General features: G+C 43.7%; 1 protein-coding gene across 2 annotated transcripts in view; it reads right to left on the reverse strand.

Moving 5' to 3' along the window:
- rimkla (ribosomal modification protein rimK-like family member A) overlaps window positions 1-20,663 on the reverse strand; it is a 36,412-nt gene that overhangs the window by 6,982 nt on the left and 8,767 nt on the right. For both annotated transcript variants that reach the window (XR_014569535.1, XM_083769962.1), the window contains exons 2-4: window positions 8,347-8,577; window positions 3,936-4,022; window positions 1,174-1,377 (exon numbers count right to left, since the gene is read on the reverse strand). Coding sequence is in view for 1 of the 2 variants with exons in the window: in XM_083769962.1 (XP_083626088.1) it covers window positions 1,174-1,377; window positions 3,936-4,022; window positions 8,347-8,577 (522 nt within the window). In the remaining variant the exon portion in view is untranslated. The remainder of the gene's footprint in view (window positions 1-1,173; window positions 1,378-3,935; window positions 4,023-8,346; window positions 8,578-20,663) is intronic.

Genomic DNA, 20,663 nt, shown 5'->3' on the forward strand with positions numbered 1-20,663 from the left:
GCTTCTCTTCTTCACAGCTAAGTCCTGCCCTATGCAGGAGCTAACAATTTCCGTAGACAACGCCCTGGTAACGTCTGTCCCAACAGCCAGGAATCTTGGTGTTGTCCTGGACAGTCAGCTCTAGTTCAAAACTCACATCACAGCTGTCACTCGATCCTGTAGGTTCACACTCTATAACATACGACGAATTAGACCGTTCCTCATCCAGGAATCAGCCCAGCTCCTAATCCAGACAACAGTCTTGTCAAAACTCGACTATTGTAACTCCCTCCTTACTGGCCTACCAGCATGTGCACTGCCTCTCCAACTGATCCAAAATTCTCACATGTCTCCCCCCTGCTCCGCTCCCTCCACTGGCTCCCGGTCGCTGCCCGCACAGAATACAAAACTCTGATGCTGGCATTCAAAGCAACCAAAGGTATGGCTCCCCCATATCTTGCAAGTATGATTGAACCCTACAAACCCTCCCGCGCACTCAGATCAGCCAACGCAGGGAAGCTGGAAGTAACCTAACTAAAAACGCCGGGACAACGCTCCACACGTCCCAAACTCTTCTCCCTTCTGGCTCCAAAACTGTGGAATGCACTTCCCATTGCAGTCAGAACTGCAGCATCACTCCCAATCTTCTGCCGTAGTCTGAAAACCCACCTTTTCAGACTCCATCATGGCCCATAGCACTTACCCTACCCCCTTAGATAGCATTTATGTAGACTTAGATACGCATGTTTCATGATAAATGCTTTTTATGTGATTTTATGTGATGTATGATGCTTTTTGTTCTTGCTTAATGTAAATCGCTCTGGATTAAGAGCGTCTGCTAAATGCCTAAATTGTAAATCGTAATAACCCTTTGCACGTCGTGGGACAGACCTTTTTACGATGACGTCATCAAAGCGGGTCTCATATCCCTTTCTATCCGACTTCAAACTGATTAAAATGTGGACTAAACAATGAAAATATAACTTGGGCAACTTGTGAATCGCAGCGAAAGTGTTCTACAATTAATTAACTCGGGCAAATCGTGAATAGTAGTCAAAGTGTTAACAATAATTTTAAGTCTTGAGAGCATAAAATGAAACCAAATGGACCCATTACACTCAAGACCACCTGGAACCTCCTCAAGGACCACTGGTTGAAAACCACTGAAGCAGTCAATGAATGAATCAGACCTACCCAGGGAGCAGTTGCTCTGCATGCGGCCGTCGGTGGAGCAGCGCAGCATGGAGCCGATGACGCGGCCGCCCACCAGCACCACGCGCACGTCTCGCCCGTGAGACTCCTTGACGTACTCCTGGAACAGGTAGGGGGCGTCGTGGCGGATCAGGTGGCACAGGTCTGCCAGGTGGTGCTTGTCCCTGGCCAGGAACACCGCCTTACCTAGAGAAGTCATCAGAGAAATATACATTCTGCTTATCTACTTGACCATTTAAGTAAGACCTGAGGTTGATTCTAAAAATGTCTTCTACATGTTGCTGTGCTCAAACTTTTTCATGTCAAGGACCCCTCCAAAAATAATTATATATATTTGGCTGCTGACCCCCATCTTATCTGATGGCTGAAACCAGTGACGTAGACTCCGTGGGGGCGGCGGGGCTCGAGCCCCCATGAGGAATTAGACCTGAATATATCATTACTCTATGGAATATATACATTCGCCTCGGTCCGTCCCGTTTGTACCGCGCCAGGTCGCGCCGTGACCGTTCGCACAATTCTCGTCTTGTGTGCATTGACTTTGTATGTAATCGCGCTGCTCTAACCATCCAAGTCTGAACACACCTTAACACCTCTTTTGTCCTGGCCCGGGGGCAGGGGGGTGGCGGGGGGTGGACCGCGTTGCCTGTCCACTTGTACACATGCAGATCAGACATTAAAATACTAATCTGGTGGCTTGTTTTCACCTGCCAGGTAGGGTATGCATAGTACTGTACTCTGCAATAGGCTACTTGTTCACAATGAGAAGGAGTAGCCAGATGACTCAGTGCAATCATGGCATTTAAACATGCTCTTCTGTATATAATCTAAACACTGACACGTTTAAAAAGTGTTACAAATAAGTGTTTAGAACCTAAACCGCTTGGGTTTAGTGTGAAACGGGGGGGGAGGGGGTGGGCCCCCATGATGATTATAAAAACATTTAGTCTCTGGCTGAAGCCATCAGCCAGGCTCAAACATTCTTTTGAGCGATACAACTGAAATAAGATAATGAAGAGATGAATGTTAGGAAGAGAGGAAGTTCAGGCTTTCTATTATGGCAATTAAGTTTCTTGATTTGAACTGAAGTGATAAACAGAACATTCCAGCAAATGGTGGAATGCTCTGTAGTTTGCTTCCTCGCAATTCAGTATTATTTACCACGACATTGATTTTGTTGTTTCCTGTTACACCCCATCAATGAGCATATTTCACACAAAAAGAAAAAGAAAAAACGCTATGTTCTGGCCCTCAAATGACCTCGACTGTCTTAAGTTATATAACAAAATGTTCACCTGACACCTAGCTGTGTATGCTGACAAAGGCGCCCACTGAGATGACCATGTAATTTCCCATCAGTTCCCATTCCTTCACATAACAGGACAACTCATATTCTCTGGGGGCACAGAATGCCTCTTGCTGTGTTCATTTGCTGTGCTTGGCTCTCTGGCTGCTAGGTGTCATGTCCCCTGACCCTCATTACAGCACCAAGGAACACCATGTGAGTGCAGTGTGTCTGTGAATGAGTGCACGTATATCTGTACACGGGTTAATACACAATAACGTGATGAGGCTAGCTGTCTTATTGACTGGTCAGTACGGTCACATCATGAATGGAGCAGCAGCCATAACATGACACCTTAGGGGCTCTGCAGGGATATTATGAGCAAGGAACTGAATGCAAGTGCCGTCCATTGAGTTAGACGGGCCCTTTGACCTTGGCATATGTGCCTCTGAAGAGTGAAGAGGCACAATATTTCAGTATTATAAGCCAAACAAAGAGGTGGGAGTGCACACCAAAAGTAATAAATAAATAGATCTTCAGGGTCACCCTGGCCTGAAGAAGGCATCTTCTGCTGAATCGTTGGTCATATTAAAATAAGCAGCTGAACTTCCCCATCGTGACTACGAGTTGTGCGACCTCTCCTCCTTTTTGTTCAAGTAGTATAAGACAACCACTACTTGGCAAAAGAACAACTGTCAGTACTAGTCATTGTTATTAGAGGCCTGTCTAACTGTGCCAAGATGTACTGTAAACACAAGAGCAAGTTCCTTTAGTCGGAGGGCTAATCACTAGCTGGACTCTAGCCAATGGTAATGGTCAACTACAGTGAGCAGGAAAAACAGTCCCGCCAATCTCCATAAAAAGGGGTCAAGTTAGTTAGTATTTGACCAACGGCTGCTTTCCTTAACAATGCCTTGTGATGACGGCCATGGCTAGCCAAAGTCCATTGTTAGCCCCTCCACACAATGGCAGAACCGGCGGAGTGTCCATGACTGAATAGAAAAGGCTTCATGGGTCAGCAGAGCCCCATGCAGTCAATCTCCAGGAAATGTGACATCAGCAATGGCAAGGCTCTGGCTTCCCAGGCTAGCCCAACGCGTGAGCGGTGGGAGCCGAAATAATAAAAGTAGGTCAATTAGTATTAGCGATTAACGAATGAAAAAGATGATCCTAGCAGCTGAAACTGAAGCGTGAGGCCGTACAGTAATATAGTGTGCTAAGCCAGTAATGCTGATGTGCTGTGTTTGTGTGCTTGTTGCAACACTACCGTCCTAATCATTTAACACCCGGCCGAAGAATTCCCTATGAGGACGGCCCGGGACCGTGGTGCCGTGTGCAGAAGGTTAGAGAGGCTTTGGCACTTTTCTTTGTGTGTTTTTATTGTTTCTTTCCGCGTGGTCGGTGCAGTGAGCAGTGAGGAGTGGAGCTAGATGGACTGGCCACTGGTGGACGCTCTCACCTCTGTGGCCACGTGCATTCTTCACCACCACTGGGTAGCCTAGCGGCTCCGCTTCGTCAATCATCTTACGGAAGTTCTCATGGCCTCCTGTGAAATGTGCGTACACAAATCCCACAAATATACACACACAAAATGTATACACGCATACATACATACATATACAAACATACATAGTACATACACACACACACACAGACATAAACAGACAAAAATAGATTAGGAATTGCCCCAATTCGATTCCACATATCACACATCCCAGCTGACTAAACTGAGCGGAGGGGGGAATAATATATATGGTTTGTTACTATGGAAACAGTGCTAACTGAAAACAGCAAGAAGACGGAGAGAGGGAAATGGTTTTGGATGAAGATGGCTGCTAGAATGCTCACCCTGAGCTTTAGGGTTAGAAGCCTGCTGATTCATGTGATTGCCAGTCGTCTGCTGGTAGAAGACAGGTCATGTTTAATTTGAAACAGATGACCACCTCTACCATCAGTTCGCCACAGCAGCAGCAGTTGTATAGCAACAGATTTGTTTTGGCTTCAGGTTTTGTTGTGGCCCGACAGAATAGCGGAAAAAAATGGTCTGCTCGCGTAACATTGCAATGTCGTAAGGATAATTAAGATAATTAATAACGTTCTATCTGCCCCCAGAAAGAATTAGTAAGAAACTGCCTCTCTCCCTTTCTCTCTCACTTTCTTTTCTCACACTCTCCGTCTTTCCCTATCTCTCCGTCCCTCTCTCTCTCTTCCTCTCGGTATTTATCAGCCTGGACTTCTCAGGCGTCCAACCAGATGTGAGATGACCCCTGCCACATGACTTCTCGAAGAAGCACACGTCCGCAAGAGCTTTTAAGCGAGGGAGAAGGGGGAGAGAGCAAGAGAGCGAGAGAAAGAGAGCTAGCATAGAAATAAATGACAGAACCTGGTCACGTCATGAGCTATGCTATGCTGTGTTTTTTTGCGTGTGTGTGTATGTTTGTGTGTGTGGAGGGATGTGGGGAGCAGGAGGGAGAGGGAGGGAGGGAGGCTATCTTTTATTTTCAAACCCATGAGAGGGGGGACAGAGGGAGGGGAGGGCCTCTGACTGTTACATAAGCGCTTCTGCCGCTCTGCATGCGCGGCCTGGCCTAGTGTGCACTGTGAAGAGACGGGTGGAATTTAGGGCAAATCCTCCCCTCCCTCGTCATCTCTCTCTCTCTTTCTCTCTCTCTCTCTCTCTCTCTCTCTCTCTCATGCCTCCCCTTTCTTTTCTGTTGCCACTGACACCACGTCACTGAACTGAACAGTTGTTTTGTCTTTTAAAAAAGGGGGGAAAATAACAGCCAAACAAGTAGTGCGTGTGTGTGTGTGTGGTTAACCCTAACTCAGGGTTCAGTACTCAGTTCCGATCAATTTCAACCAAAGCTGGTCAGAACTATACACATCTTCAGAGAGCTGTGCTGATGGATCAGGGGCTAAATATTGTTCTAATGATAAGGCTGAATGTATTTAGGGAATGTATATGTATTTAGGGAACATAATGGAAAAACAAATCTGCCATGTTCTCCATCTCTGTCTGTATGCAGGCTTAAGGAATATGATGTAACCAGATAAAGTCCAAACTGTCAATGAGGTAGAAAGATAAATAAAAACAGTGACAAACACTCATTACACTGAAAGCAGATAAACACATAAGTAACATTGTTGTGAAACATGATCACTGGTCCTGACACACACATACACAAATGCTGATATATTAGTAAGAAATGCAACAAAGGATAAATCAATCTTAGGTCATTTGGAGGTAATTGGAAACCCAAATGTATAATTCATTGTACAACTGGGTCGCTCACCGAAACTCAACCAAAAATGCTTTTCATTTTTAGATGAGAGATTGTAGAGAGAAAGGGAATCAAATCAAAGAGGACAGACATATGAGACACTGGTCCTTCTCAGTACTTTAAACACCTCCTTGCTCCTCCGAATTCCAGTCGTGACTGAGGTATCAATGGAGTTCCTCCTTCTTGAAGGACTGACGTCTCAATTTATAATTTGCTTGTCAAGGAGCCGAGGAGAGAGGAGCCTCCCCAAAGAGCTTGGAGCAAAGACACAAGTGGATCTTTTGCGTAATTTGTTTGCCAGAAAAGGATAAGTAATGAACTGATTTGTTTAGTTATTGGATACTGTCTGCAGCCGACCTTAGGTTATGGGATCTATATACAATTTACAGTGGAATCCCCACACTCCAACGAAGTCAAGTTCATTGTCTGTGGTCTGACACAATACAGAGTGTCCCACTTGATTAAGTTGTACAGGCTGGCTGGTAAGGAGAGATACTGAAATTCACTATATCTCTGAAAAACAGTGACTGAAGCAGTTGAAGCAGTTCATTCATTTGGCAGTTTAGTTAGTTGTTCCTAAATTGCAGGCTTGTTGTTCAAAACTGTTAATCTCTTGTTTTGTTTTTGTTTTTAACAAAGAAACTAAAATGTACTCCCCTCTGTCTTATCATATGGGGATTCTGAACACCCTCTGTTCCATTTCATAAATTGCACCCTCCTCATTATAAATATTTCAGTGTGTGAAATACACTTCATTCACATACAATTCAATAATTGATTGTGTTAAAACTTTATCGAAAAAATATCGAGATCTAGATTCAGACACCTATGCAATCTCATTTTGTCAAGAATGGTGAAGAATCGTGCAGCACTAGTTGGCTGTCCAATTCATTTTAGTTATTATGTTTTTGTTTTTTCATGGAAAAAATGAGAATCATGTGAGAATCGTGACCTCAATTCTTGTGGAGGAAAACAAGAGATTCAAATTTGAGCAAGAATCGTGCAGCAGTACATCAAACTTAGGCCCTCATTTATCAACCGTGCGTACGCCAAAATATGGGCGCACGCCGAAATTACCGACATTTTCGGCATTTAACATTTCCGGCAAAGCTTGAAATTGAACGTGACAACGTTCAAAACCCACGTCTGCTCGGCAGCTGGCGTAGCTTTGTCCTTGGCTGTTTTTCTGTCGTAGAACAGCAGACCAGCATTGTTTGACCAGCTGAGAGGCTGTCACAGGCATCTAAACATATATGTATTCACTCCTAAAATGTTTATATAAAAGGTATGTATAATGTATATGGGCTACATGTAAAAAATAAATAAATAAAAATGTTAAGGAATACATGTGTCATATGAAATTAGTAGGAGATAAAATTGCGCAATTAAAAACAATGTTGCAAGAGATGAAGAGAAGTCATTTAAACAGTGTTTTGCATGAGCGCATACATGCGAGGATTTGGGCTGTCTGTGCTGAAATATTTCCATGACGGGACGTTGGAGAGTATAGTGCAGCAGTGCTGCAGCTCAGCTGCGGAGAGTCCCAACGTGGTATAGCCTACTGTAGCCTAATCTACAGCAGGCCGATGTCTTTCTGGAGTTACGGTATATGTGCAATATAATAAACCTGACGCGTCGCTCGAATGCCAAATGTACCGTGCCAGGCTGCCAGCGCAAGTGGGAACTGCATCGGAGATATAGGTATATTACCCAGCCAGCCCACCACCAGCCACACATGAGGCTATATACGGTTTTGGCTGCACATTCATATAATGACAGTTGACAGCCCGGCCACTGCAGTGACTAACGACTGCGAGGCAATCTAAATAGACTGTCGAACGTGCATGGTCACTTGGTCAGTTGGTCACGGACGGACCACTGTGATAGAGAGAGACAGTTGCTTGCAAATAGCGATATGTGCGTGCGTGCGGGGGGTGAGGCGGGCAGCAAGGGAAGCGAAGCGAGAGGAGAAACAGACAGCTTTATTTAATGTGTCATGTAGGTGCGTGCGTGCATGACAGCAAGGCAAGCGAGGTGAGAGGGAAACAGACAGGGTAGGCCTACAACTTTATTTAATTCATGCAGGTGTTCGTTCTTTATTTGTTTAACAACACACCATTTAGTTGGGCTTGCAAGTTGCGTGTGCGTGCTGTGCGTGTGTATGAGAGAGGGGGGTGAGGCGGGCAGCAAGGCACGGGAGAAACCTATTTTTTCATGTAACCATGGTTTCAGGAAACGTATTGCCGTTGTTCATGTCGCAAAAACGAGGGCGAGGCTAGATTTAATAGGGCGTGCCAGATAGATTTCAGCCGTGACATTTATTAACGTCAGAACGAAATTAAGAAAGGATCAGCTGTTTGCGATCACTTTATAAATGCCGTGGCGACGTGGGTGTACTACGAAACCTGCACTCGAATCTGTGGCAGATTTTACACTCGATTGATAAATGAGGGCCTTAAAGTGTAAACTATGCTTAAGCCTGGACCACTCCATCATTGATAGGGAAGTATGTTTGTTTGGAACTTTGACTAACCTTCCCTATTGTAAAAAAAAATTATATTAAAAGAACATGACAGGTGTTTGTCTCACCGTAGGAGAAAGTGTCGGGGAGAGGCACCCCGTGTCCGGCCAGCTCCTGGAAGGTCCAGAACTTGTTGACACAGTTGAGGATGGCCTGAGGCCGGTTGACCAACCGACAGCCCATCTTCTCTAGGTGGCGCAACACAGTGATGTCGCTGTCCGACTGCACCCAGGGCGTGGGCACCCGGACCACCGCCACCTGCGGGTATGCAGTCACCACCTCCTGCTCCACCCGTAGACCTGAGGGTGGGTGGGGATGGGGATGTGGCAGATGGAAGATAAAGGGAGAGCAAAGGAAGACGTGATTAAGATTAAAAGCCTTTAATTGCCGGTGTGTTGTGGCAGATGCTGGTGGGAAAGGAATGATGAATAAAAATGAAGGTGTACAGTACAGTAAGACGTCCCCCCAGCCCTTGTTTATCCTTTCATCTTTTTTACCTAGCACTGATCTTGTACTGTTCCTTAGTCTTTTATGTAAAGCGGTTTGTGTATTTAGAAAAGTGCTATATAAATGTGAGCTATTAGTACAGTCTCTGGACATCATTTTCTACCGATTAGAATTTGTAGGAACAAAATGAAACTGATTCATTGATTGATCGTTAATAACCTAAAACTAAAAATGTTAATAGGAAACTGTCCTGTTTGGTTAGCTTTTTTTTGTTACTTTACCATTCGAAAGTTACCAACTCCGACTGGGATTTATTTTATAAGGGCCAGCATTCCTCCAGATCTATTTGCAAGAGTAGCTTTCTTTAACGGTGTTAAGTTCAGTGGCGTGTTCTATTTTTTTTATTTTATTTTTTATATATATTTTATTGACAAATGGGATTTCATAAACATGATGAGCACTACAGCAATGTTATTTCTTTTCTATTTCTTTTTTCACAAACACAAATACACAAAAGTTGCTCACAAGCACGTGTTGCAAATACTACTGGTATACACACAACAAAACAAAAAACAACAAACAGAAAACAGGAGAGAAATAAAAAAAATACAAAAATACAAAATAAAAAAAATAAGATATTCTGCAAAAATACAGAAAAGAGAAAACAACAACAACCTAATATGGCACATGAGAAAGACTAATATACAAAGACAAAAGAAAAGAGAAATCAAAAACAGTGTGGAGTTCAGTTACCATACCACCAGACCACACTGTCTGGCCTCTAATTGACATGAGTGTAGGTTGTCCTAGCCTGCTGGGCGTTACAGAATGCTTGAGGAGGTTAGGAGTGGATTTGTACTGAAATGGGGGTTACATTTTTATAGGGGTTGTGACAGTGTCAGATTAAATCTAAATTGTTAAAGTAAGTGATGAATGACTGAAAAATTTAAAAATGCCCCTGATTGTGATTAATTTTTTCTTCCAATTTCAGGAATAGCAGTATCGGTGTCGTGTTCTACCGTTATATGCTATATACGTGGTATGCCGTGCCGAGTTTTTGTTTCTTTTTTTAAGCGTATACTGATCATTTCATTCCATTGACCACGCGCGAGTGTATAGCCTATACGTGCGCAGGGAATAGTTATGGTATACCGTCTGAAAAAGTCCTAGGCTACAGCACTGGTTAAGTCCCATATCCCTACAGCATGAAGTATTGAACTGAAATACTACTGCAGCGCAGACTACTGTTCTTCATTAAAGGATGTCGTTTGACTTTGTCATTTGCACATGTTGCTGTGTATGTTGGCCTGGGGATGCACACGCTGATTAGACACACCAACGGACCGACATGCGGAAACAACGGTCGAACATGCACTGCTCCCGTGCTTGCGGTTTGGGTTTCATGTGGCCCCTTAACAAGAACCACTTGTATGTTCTACAGACTGGCAATGAAGCGATTTGGAGTTGTGTATGTAGCCTGTTGCCAGAGGGGTTGGCACTGGCCCTGCCACAGGGGCATGCCCTGTGGCAGCGCCAGTGCCAACTCTTCTCCGGCTGCTATTCTGATTCCCCGAGTCACAGAACAAGATCTCTGGTAATGTACTTACAGCAAACTAAACACAGCTTTGTCTCAATGTAGGCCAGCGGGATACGGAGACACCCAAGGGAGATGCAATTACTTTAGTCACACATTAACATAACAGGGAGAGCAGTGCCACTCAAACGTGTGTGTGTATGTGTGTGTGTGTGTGTGTGTGTGTGTGTGTGTGTGTGAGTGTGTGTGTGTGTGTGTGTGCACGCGCGTGCGCACACGTGCACACGTGTGTGTGTGTGTGTGTATAATTGGACAAGAAAAGAAAGAAAACATTTGACAGTGTGCATTGATGGCCAAATACAATTTAGTGTCAAACATTCAATGTATATATCTTTCATGGTATGTCACTCCACAGACCATGTTTCCTCCCTGGCCACTCCCACATTCCATTCCTTCACACTGCAGTCCCCTTCACTCACTGTCAGAACATTCGTCATTCTTCCCCGAGTTCCTGGTTTTTGTCTTCTTGATAAGGTTTGATTTTTGGACTATGTTTCACTGCCTTGTACTCTGTAGCCTTTCTGTTTACTGCCTTGAACTCTAGAGTTGCCTTTTTGGACATTCCTTGTTTTCTTTGTACTTTGAAAGGTTTGGGCTTTCAGCTACTACTCGTTTTTGTTACCTTTACTGCCTTGGATATAAATAAAAACCTTCCTGTTTGTGGCTTGCATATTGGGTTCAGTCATCCTGCTGTCCTGACAGTATCAATCATAGGGCCTAAATGGAAACAAGACTGCAAAGGACTTTCTTTTGGTGCTATCCCTTTTGACTGTACTCTGTTGCTATTTATTCATTCTGTCTAATAAACTATTCAATCAATCACTTAATGGAATGGCCAAGAGTCTGCTAATACAATATCTACTGTACACCCATCATATCAATTGAGTAGAATTACTCACCTAATGCTGCCTGCAGGTTCCATGTTTGTAACCTACATTGTTTAAGTGACAGTTTTCATATTGTAAATATGGTCGCTAACGGCACGGTTTAGCGACCAAAAAATCTAGCTTGTTTACAACTGAAACGCACTTCCTGTCCTCTGACTTCCTCATCAAAATAAGAGCCACTTGTAATGATTAGTCAACATTAGTTTTATTTCTAAGTCTACTTACAGGACGTTAACATCTCATTTGAGTTCCTTTTGAGTGCCTGTCAGCATTCTCTAAATCCGAAAAGTTTTGACGACGCATGCGCACTGGCGCACCGCTTGTGTGCACCCCTGGTCATATTGATAACGTCAGTTTTGTCGAAATATGGATCGAGGAATGGTGGATGGTGGATCTGAGATTATGAATTCACCAAACGGACGGACAGACAGACAGACAGACAGACAGACAGACAGACAGACAGACAGACAGACAAACTCAAGTCTGTTGGCAGGTAACCAGCCATTGGTCTACTTGGTTACTAGACCAATGGACATGCTAAAAACAGCTAAAAACAATGGAATACCTTCTCATAAAAAAAAAGACCAAAAAAATGAATGTTGCTATATACTGTACATAGCAACTACCCCAAAAGGGGTTTCCGTCCTGAAAGGTAGTTACAAAAAGGGGTTCCCGTCCTTCCCCCCAAAATTGATAACAAAAAGACCTAGAGAATACAGTAGATAGAGAGGGAAACTGCATTCTAAACAGGGAGCTAGCCTGACAGCTCACCAGGAGAGACAGATGGGGTGGTGATGGAACCCGAGGAGAGAGAGAGATAGAGAGAGAGACAGAGAGAGAGAGAGAGAGAGAGAGAGAGTGAGAGAGCGTGAGTGAGAGAGAGAGAGTAATATATGGAGAGGAGGGGGTTGGAGAGAGGGATGCTGGCTGTCACTGACGCAGCACTTCAGCTCCACCGTGACCTTCTTTCCAGCCATCTTAAGATCTCCACGCTAACGACAGCGACAGCACCGACAGCCCTGGTCGCCGGGGGTCACGGGGAGCTTGATGGCCGATGCATATGGAATGAGGAGAGAGACGGGAAGCTACTGACGTTCACCGCTATACTCTCTCACGCTCTGTCAAAAAAGCCGCCTGTGGGTGGGGCGCGGCATTTTCTTCTTAGACTGAGCTGCGGGTTGCACCATTATGGCTAAAAATGATAATACTGGAAAGCCATTAATTAATTTAGCCAGAAGCTAATCCAAACGCAATGTTCAGCTAAGATGGTTTGGCGGAACAACATTGCCACTAAACGACAAAAAACTGATATTTTGTCATACACAATTCATATAAACGTTTTCTTTGTGCACATTCATATAAAAAAACGGAACAGAAGAACGCATACAAATGTCAGGTATGCGTGTTGAGAGGAGGGGAAGAGAATGGGGGGGGTGAGTGGGAAGAGTGCAGCAGCATGTCTGTGAACTGCAGGCACGAAGCGACAGCTCTGCCTGCCACCCTTCCTCCACTCCCTTGATCCTCTTCCTTTTCTGCCTCTCCCCCTTTCAATCAGCACAGTATTCAATCAGTAGGATTCACTGTCCTCTCTCGGCTCCGTCGCGACGACAGGCAGACACGGAACACACAGCTACAATTGTGTGGCTCACTGGGCGATCAGCAAGCGGCGCTACGGTGCGAAGTGTCAGAAGGGAGGGACGGATCCACAGGCTTTTATTTTTGACAGACAGTGTTCAGTGTCCGCGGTGCTTGTCGCCGTTTCCAAGGGAACGGAAACATAAGCCAATAGGAGCACTGGTGGATGAATTAGCCCTATTCATTTGTTCCGGGTGTTGGCTTGCACACTGTACTGCCTGTCATGTGACCATTTGAAAACATTCAGAGAAACACTCATGACCGATCCAGTCTGTGCAGCGAACAAAAGGCGAGCCAGGGGCTTTGGTGTGATAATGTACAGATTTAGTGTGTCTGTCTGGCAAAGCCGTTTCACCATTAGAAGTATTATTATTATTGTTTGCTGCATATTGTTTTTCGCCTGCACTGCGGTCAGATCGCTCTTTTATTTGTGAATCTTATACCTTGAAAAGCACTGTGAAATGCTCTTTTTTTAAGTGCTAAATGAATAAACTTTTACTTTGTGTGTGTGTGTGTGTGTGTGGGGGGGGGGGGGGGGTTCCAGCCGGTGGTCCCCAGCTAAATGTGTTAGTATAGCATCACAATCATTGTAACCCCTTTATACGTTGGCTATTCAAAAACTGCAGATCATAGCATATCACTTCATGCTGTGCTGCGAGCTTGTACATCCATTGATCTTTTTTCTCTTATCTTGCGTCCCGGCCAAATAAATATGAATTTGGGGCTCCCCACTGACACAAAAACCTTTGAGAACCCCTGCTTTACACCTTCACAGGTCAATCAACAATTAGTGTTTTTAATTCAGTTTAGTGTTGTTGCTGACCAGTGGACCAGTGGAAAAAGGAGCTGTGTAACAGTGGATCCATTGTAGTCATTATTTAGTCAAAACTATTGTACATAATAGTTAAATATTTATAAAATCCACAGGGAGACTTAATGACAACTAAAAATGAAAATAGCAGATCTACTAATTCACGAGTTGCGATACAACGGCTTGCACAGCAGATTTGACATTTTCCCTACTTATACGTTAAATGTTGACAGTTGAGTGTAATCACCAAATTGTTTTATGTTTTATTCAATATAACGTTTCATTTGCAACAACTTGATCTCTCCTTTTTATTGAAATTTGGCTCCAAGCATAAGTTCAAGAAAGAAGAGCCAATCAGGCGATTGGACTCCGCCTTTGAATATCACTACCTCTCACCCTGTCCCCGTCTGTCATTCTCTTTTCAGCTAAAACAATCTTTGGCACAGAATACAAAGCAGCAGCAGCAGAGCAGCAAGATGGCAGAGCAGCAGCAAGAAGAATGAGCTGTGAGCACAGCAGGGAGTCAGACTCAGGGACAGAGGTTTAACCAGTCAGATCAGAGACCCTGTGACTGATGATCCTTTGAGTTGTCTGTCTGGGAGAGTCTCTTTCCCCAGTGTTTTTGCCCAGGTGGACAGGGTTTTGAGGTAAGTTTAAGCATCATTTCTGTGAGGTTAGGGTTAGGGTTAAGGTTAGGTTTAGCCAGGCATAGTGTTTGTGAAGTTAAGTCCCTTGTCCCTTGTCTGCCTGAACTAGCTCTGCATAATTTCAGTCAGACTCTTGGATTGAATAAATGTACTTATTGCGCATATTATATATAGCATAAATATTTATTATTTAAGCATATTATTTGGCGTTACGGCGACTCTGTCTCATTTCATTCATTCCCTGTAAGTATGAATTATAATAAATGATTTTCTAACTAGATTTTATAGGGAATGGAATTAAATAGACCCCCAAAACGTGTGTGTGTGTGTGTGTGTGTGTGTGTGTGTGTGTTTGTGTGTGTGTGTGTGTGTGTGTGTGTGTGTGTGTGTGTGTGAGACTTGGCCTGTTGTAGCGCCACCATGAGGCTGATTTGAAAACTGGCAAGTGGCATTTCTTCCAAAGCCTAGTGGGAATATGCATGCACAGTTTCACCACAATCGGACACTGCGTTGAGTAGTTGTGGCGATTTGTACAAAGCGGGCTACTCCTGAAAGGTTTAGAAGCCAATCGTAGCCAATGAGGGTGGATTATGAGAAATCAAACAAACCCGTCTTGATCACATGACTATGGATAGCATGTGTACTGCTTTGCGTGAACTTTGGATAAAATCTGAAGGAGTAATATTAGAAAATGTGTTTTACATATGTTGGCCTCCTGGTGGCGCTATAAAGAGCAGATGTGAAAAATTCCAGGCAAAGGTTTTTCCTTGGCCTCTAGGGAGTTGGTATACAAAGTTAGCCACAGATCCGTGCAGTTAGAGGTAAAAACACTTTTCGGCCAGTTATAGCGCCACCATGAGGCTGAGTTGAAAATGTTCATGTGGCATTTCTTCCTCGGCCTAGTGGGAATGTACATGCACAATTTCACGGAAATCACACGATGTGTTCATGATTTGCAGCATTTTGTTTGAAACTGAGCACTCCTGCGAACTTTGGAAGCCAATCAGGATGGAGTCTGAGAAATCTGAAAGACCCGTTTCGTTGAATGGCTCTAGAGAGACTGTACCAATTTGCGAGATATTTGGACAAAATCTGTAGGTGTACTGTCCAAAAACTTGTTTTGCACAAAGCGGCCTCCTGGTGGTGCTATAACAGGCTGTTCTGGGCAGAGGTTCATCGTTGGCATCCAGGGAGTGTGTGTGCAAAATGTGGCATCGACCGGGTTAACGGTGCCGGATATTAGCTGTTCACAGACGGAAGGACGGACGGACACACACACACACACACACACAGACGGACGGAGTGCAAAACATACTCTCTCCCCATTCCTTCGGCCTGGTGGAGACAAAAAGGGCACTTTGTGCAGCGCGTGGAACCGGCCTTAATAGTGTGAGATTTATAGATTCTTGGGCATAAATAATATATTAGAAGCCTTTTATCAAGAATTGATCAATGTCACCATGGTCCACATACAATACATACATACACGTACACACAGTGTACACTGTACAAATAAAATCTAAAGGGCACAATGCTGTCCAGAGGGCAAAGGGCAGGTGCTCTAGCACCACCTAGTGTCTATCTGTGCACGCCACTGACATCTAGCCATAGCCATAAACAATACCATGCATTTATGCATAAACATTAGCATAGCAAGGATGAGTACCATTTATCAGCCAAAAAACACCACAGAAAAGAAAATCCCCAGCAATCCACCAGATCTGCAAAAATAACTTTGCAAGCCATTGTGGCAGCATATTGACATTTATTTTGTTTTTTTGCAGATTTGGCAGCATGTTAAGTACTATGTTTCAGCATATTAGCACCCTTAGCATCAGGCAGATTTGGCAATATTTTAAGTACCATAGCACTATTTAGCAACAGGGCCAAAATAAAATATGCTTAAATATTTATGCTCTATATATTTATGCTCTATATATTTATGCGGCTGCCCAATATATTTATTCAATCCAATAGTTGTCTGACTGAAATCACAGTGCTGGTGTTGCTGCTGCCGACACATCCTTATGGATCCTTTGCAACATTTGGTGGGTTATGCCAACCTTGGATGGCATCTCAGTCTGGGCTATCCTGGGAGGGTAACAGTCAGCGTACTATTCCCTCTGAGGCCAAGGGTTGGGCCAACAATGGTCTTTTTACAGTGATCTGTCATCAGTAGGCAGGCACAAGCATCCTACACACAACTATAAATTATGGGAGACAAAAGCATACTGTAGGCTTGCTCTGTCAAAACAGGAAACCTCAGTGTTTTGTTCACTGGCTGGCCCAACCAGCCACTTTCACTATCTTACCAGATATGTAGACCAGTGGTTATCAACCTTTTTCATCTTCAAATCACCAGTGTTTAGTGTTAATAATTTAGGGTTAATAATGCATCTGGGTGCCGCATGATTGGAGACATTCCAGACTATCATTATTAAACAAGACTCCTATAGGACTATCTCTGAGAGTCTCAGCATACTCCTGAACTCTTACAGACTGTCCTCGGGTCGAGCAAGCTTTTCCCTTGAAGTGAAACATTCCAGCCCACCATCACGGACACCAGGGGTTTGAATCCACTGCATCTAGCTTGGCCAGGCGCTCCAATAAACACAATTGGCCTGTCCAGGCGGGGAGGGCGATCTCTGTCGCTGTGCTATAGCTACAACCAGGACACCTGTTGTTCAGCGGGGAGCAGAAGTGGGGAGGTTGGCATGTTCCTCTGCACTCGTTACATCCTCTCGGTGAAATTCCTCACTGTTAGTTGAACAGAAGTGGCTGGTGACTTCATGGTATCGGAGGAAACATGTGCTCATCTGAACCCCGCCACGTGACCAACTGTAGGGGTTAGCACTTAGCGTGACAGGGACTACACACGACACGTTGTGTAGTCCCTGTCACCGCTACAGTAACTGCTGTGTGGGGATACTGTATGTGGGGAATTGGCATAACTAAATTAGGAGAAACGGTGAAAAAGGATAGAAACAAAGAACAGGAACGTCAGCTGCGTGTCGTTTAGGCCTGGTAGGTGGTGTTATGAGTTGTTTAGGCCTGGTAGGTGGTGTTATGAGTTGTTTAGGCCTGGTAGGTGGTGTTGTGAGTTGTTTAGGCCTGGTAGGTGGTGTTGTGAGTTGTTTAGGCCTGGTAGGTGGTGTTACGAGTTGTTTAGGCCTGGTAGGTGGTGTTATGAGTTGTTTAGGCCTGGTAGGTGGTGTTATGAGTTGTTTAGGCCTGGTAGGTGGTGACACAGTGTACTTGATTGTATTGTATTGTGTACTGCCTGATCTGTAGCATACTTTATAGATAGGCTACGAGAGACATCTCAGACAGCAAGGTCAGCCTTGCTGCAGTAGGCACGTTATTATGTCTCATATCTTGTTGTCACGTCATTATGATCCAACACTATATGTTCCTGTTTGTGTAATAAACTTTGTGAACCTTTAGCGTGATACTGCACCGCGCCGCATTCGCCGTACCGAAGGAATACTTCAACCGGATTATCACACGTACACCACCCAGCCTGCACACACTACCTGTCTGTCAAACCAGACGAGGGTCCAGTACTTAGAGTTTACAACAGGTGGCTGAAGATAACTTCTCACCAATGCAGAGCTGTGCATGTGTGTGTATACACACATGTAAATGCTCAAGCAGATGAGACACACACCTGTGACCAATTAGGCATGGATTTCCTTTTTCAAGGCACATGTGAACACACATCAAAATGTCAATCAAGAATCTGCACATAACTGCTGGTGCTGGTGACATTTTCATGCATCTGGAGGAGCTTGCAGGACCTAAAATCACTGTCACTGCTCAGTCATCATTGACTGCTGAAAACGATTTACCAGACTTTTAATCAACCCCCCTTCACTGCCGAGATTGTTGTATTACCTTTAGAGCATACGCTGAATTATTTATAATCCGCGAAAATCGAGCGAAAAAAGCTTCCTCTGTTTGTTATGAACGACCGCACCACCCGCCATCTTGGTACACCCGGAAGACGCAGCACAGGACCCTCCTCCATGAGGCGTTGAACCCCATTCGTTTGCATTGGCCTCAATTTCCCAGAAGCCCTAGCAGCCCACAGCATGTGACGATTTCCGGTTTCATCATCAAAACAGATGCACCTACTCTCTATCTCCGCGGCGAAGACGGATTTTCTTTTTATTTATTACATTACGGCGGATTAAACACATAAAACAAAAGGCGCGTATGTCCGATATGGCAGCGACATTAACCTGGAGTAATCCATTCCCGGCACGGAAACTGTTTTAACTACTTGGGGGCCGGAGGCAAAAAACAATGCACAATTTTCATGCATCTGGGTGCCGCACGCAGAACCTAAAATCACTGTCACTTTAGCAACTACTTTCAACAACTATTGGATATACTCTTGGGAAGCCAGGACATATCAGTCAGGGCCTCCCTTTACCTGTTTGTGTAATTCAGTAATTCCTTCTTCTGTCAAGACTTACTACATTTACTACAGTATATCATAATGGGATGGGCCACTAATATTACATGATAAAAAACAAACAAAAGTCCATCCTTACACTTCACAGAAATGAAGAGAAATACGCAATCCTTTTATCGTGAGCTACTGTATACGGGTAATCATGTCATACCACTAAGTATGAAGTTAGAGAGGGATGCGGTTCCAATCTAGCAATCATACGTTGGATGCTGTCGCTTTGAGCTGATGCAACAATGAAAGAAGATTGCAGAGAGGGCAAATGCATGTGTGCGCCATGTCACATACAGTACATACAGCCTCCTTGGTCAGGTTGTTTATATCCAGGTCTCTAGAAAATGACCATTAAATGGCAAAAAGTAAATGATTAGCCAACAAAGTTGACACAAAATGTGATGGTGAACAGGCAAGTGTGGTCAGGCAAGCAACCCTGACTGTCGTGCGCCTGGTCACACACCTGGCCATATCACCATTAAAGGCCTATTCATACTCTGGTAGGTTTATTCACCAAATGAGCACTACAAACCGGCATAAATACAGGAAGCTCTCTACTCCCAGCACAGACTTCAGTTCACTGGCAAAATGGCAGCCTTTTATACCCAGCTGAAGATAATGAGAATGGACTATCCCATTTACAGGGGTGTCTTCAAATGAGAACATACCATAAATACATACATAAGCATACAATAAATACATATAAATAAATAACCTTAAACCATACAAACATTACAAGTTTCTGTGAACTACATGAACTATACAAGTTATAAATCCTTCACACTACAACATAAATAAGCAATCCCAACAGCACATCCTGATATGGTCCAGCCCAATCCTTACTGAAACACATCACAGGCAATTGTTAGGCATTCAATCAAACCTCAACAATAGAACTCCACATTATTGCACTTCCCAAACATATTGCATCTATAACCCACATTGCACTTGCCCCTCATGTTTGTTAATCACCAAGCATTTCCCCAGGTGGAACTTGTTGGGTGAGTGGCCATCTCAGCTAAACAGGAAACAGTATTCAACAATAAAATGACTGCAAAATACAACTGTGCAAGTTAATAAAGTGCCAATATGCTGTGCAACATAAGTAACAGAGGACCACTCTGTTACATAAGGTGACCACCGAAAACTACAACATAAGGTCATGCCGCGGTGGCAAGCAACTCACCGCTCATCTCTCTATTTCTTTTTACTAACCACATTTTACTGACCAGGTGGTCACCTTATCAGCTAAAACGGTAGGTGAATAAGTTTTTACCTAGTCCTATCCTGTAGCTCCTCAACAACAAATGATTATTATTTACAAATCTGGGGAAATGCCAAAACTGGACATGATAATGGACATTTATTTTGTTGAACACTTATCTCTCTTTGGGTTTTACCATTTGTCCAGCCTTTTTTCTTTCTTTTTTTTTGGGAAACCATAAATGCAAATGTCCTCTTCCAGTCACATGACAGAACTCCACTGTCTTACTCTTGTGTATACATATATGGGTCGCTACAGTGAAATACGTCAATCTGGAACTACTGACACAAGTTACTATCACAAGATAGGAAGACAACACAAGCTCATTTAGCTTACATTTACATTAGGCTACATTTCAGACACATGGCTGATAGTCTCATCCAGACTCGAGCCACCAGAATTAAATGCTAGGGGTACAACATTTAATCAAACTATTTAATTAATAATAATTTAATAAAATAATAATCGATTAATAATCAATCCCATTGTTGGGCATGTCATTATTGGCCAAACATTTTGAAAGATTTCAAATTTAGTGAAAATAGCCTGCGTTGAGCTTGCAGATTTTCACGACAGCATTTTCAACACCATTGTACGATGAAGTAGGCTATAAAATAAAGCTTAAGTGATTT

Source organism: Protomyctophum parallelum, assembly GCF_964188405.1.
Source record: "Protomyctophum parallelum genome assembly, chromosome: 7".
Taxonomy (NCBI): Eukaryota; Metazoa; Chordata; class Actinopteri; order Myctophiformes; family Myctophidae; genus Protomyctophum; species Protomyctophum parallelum.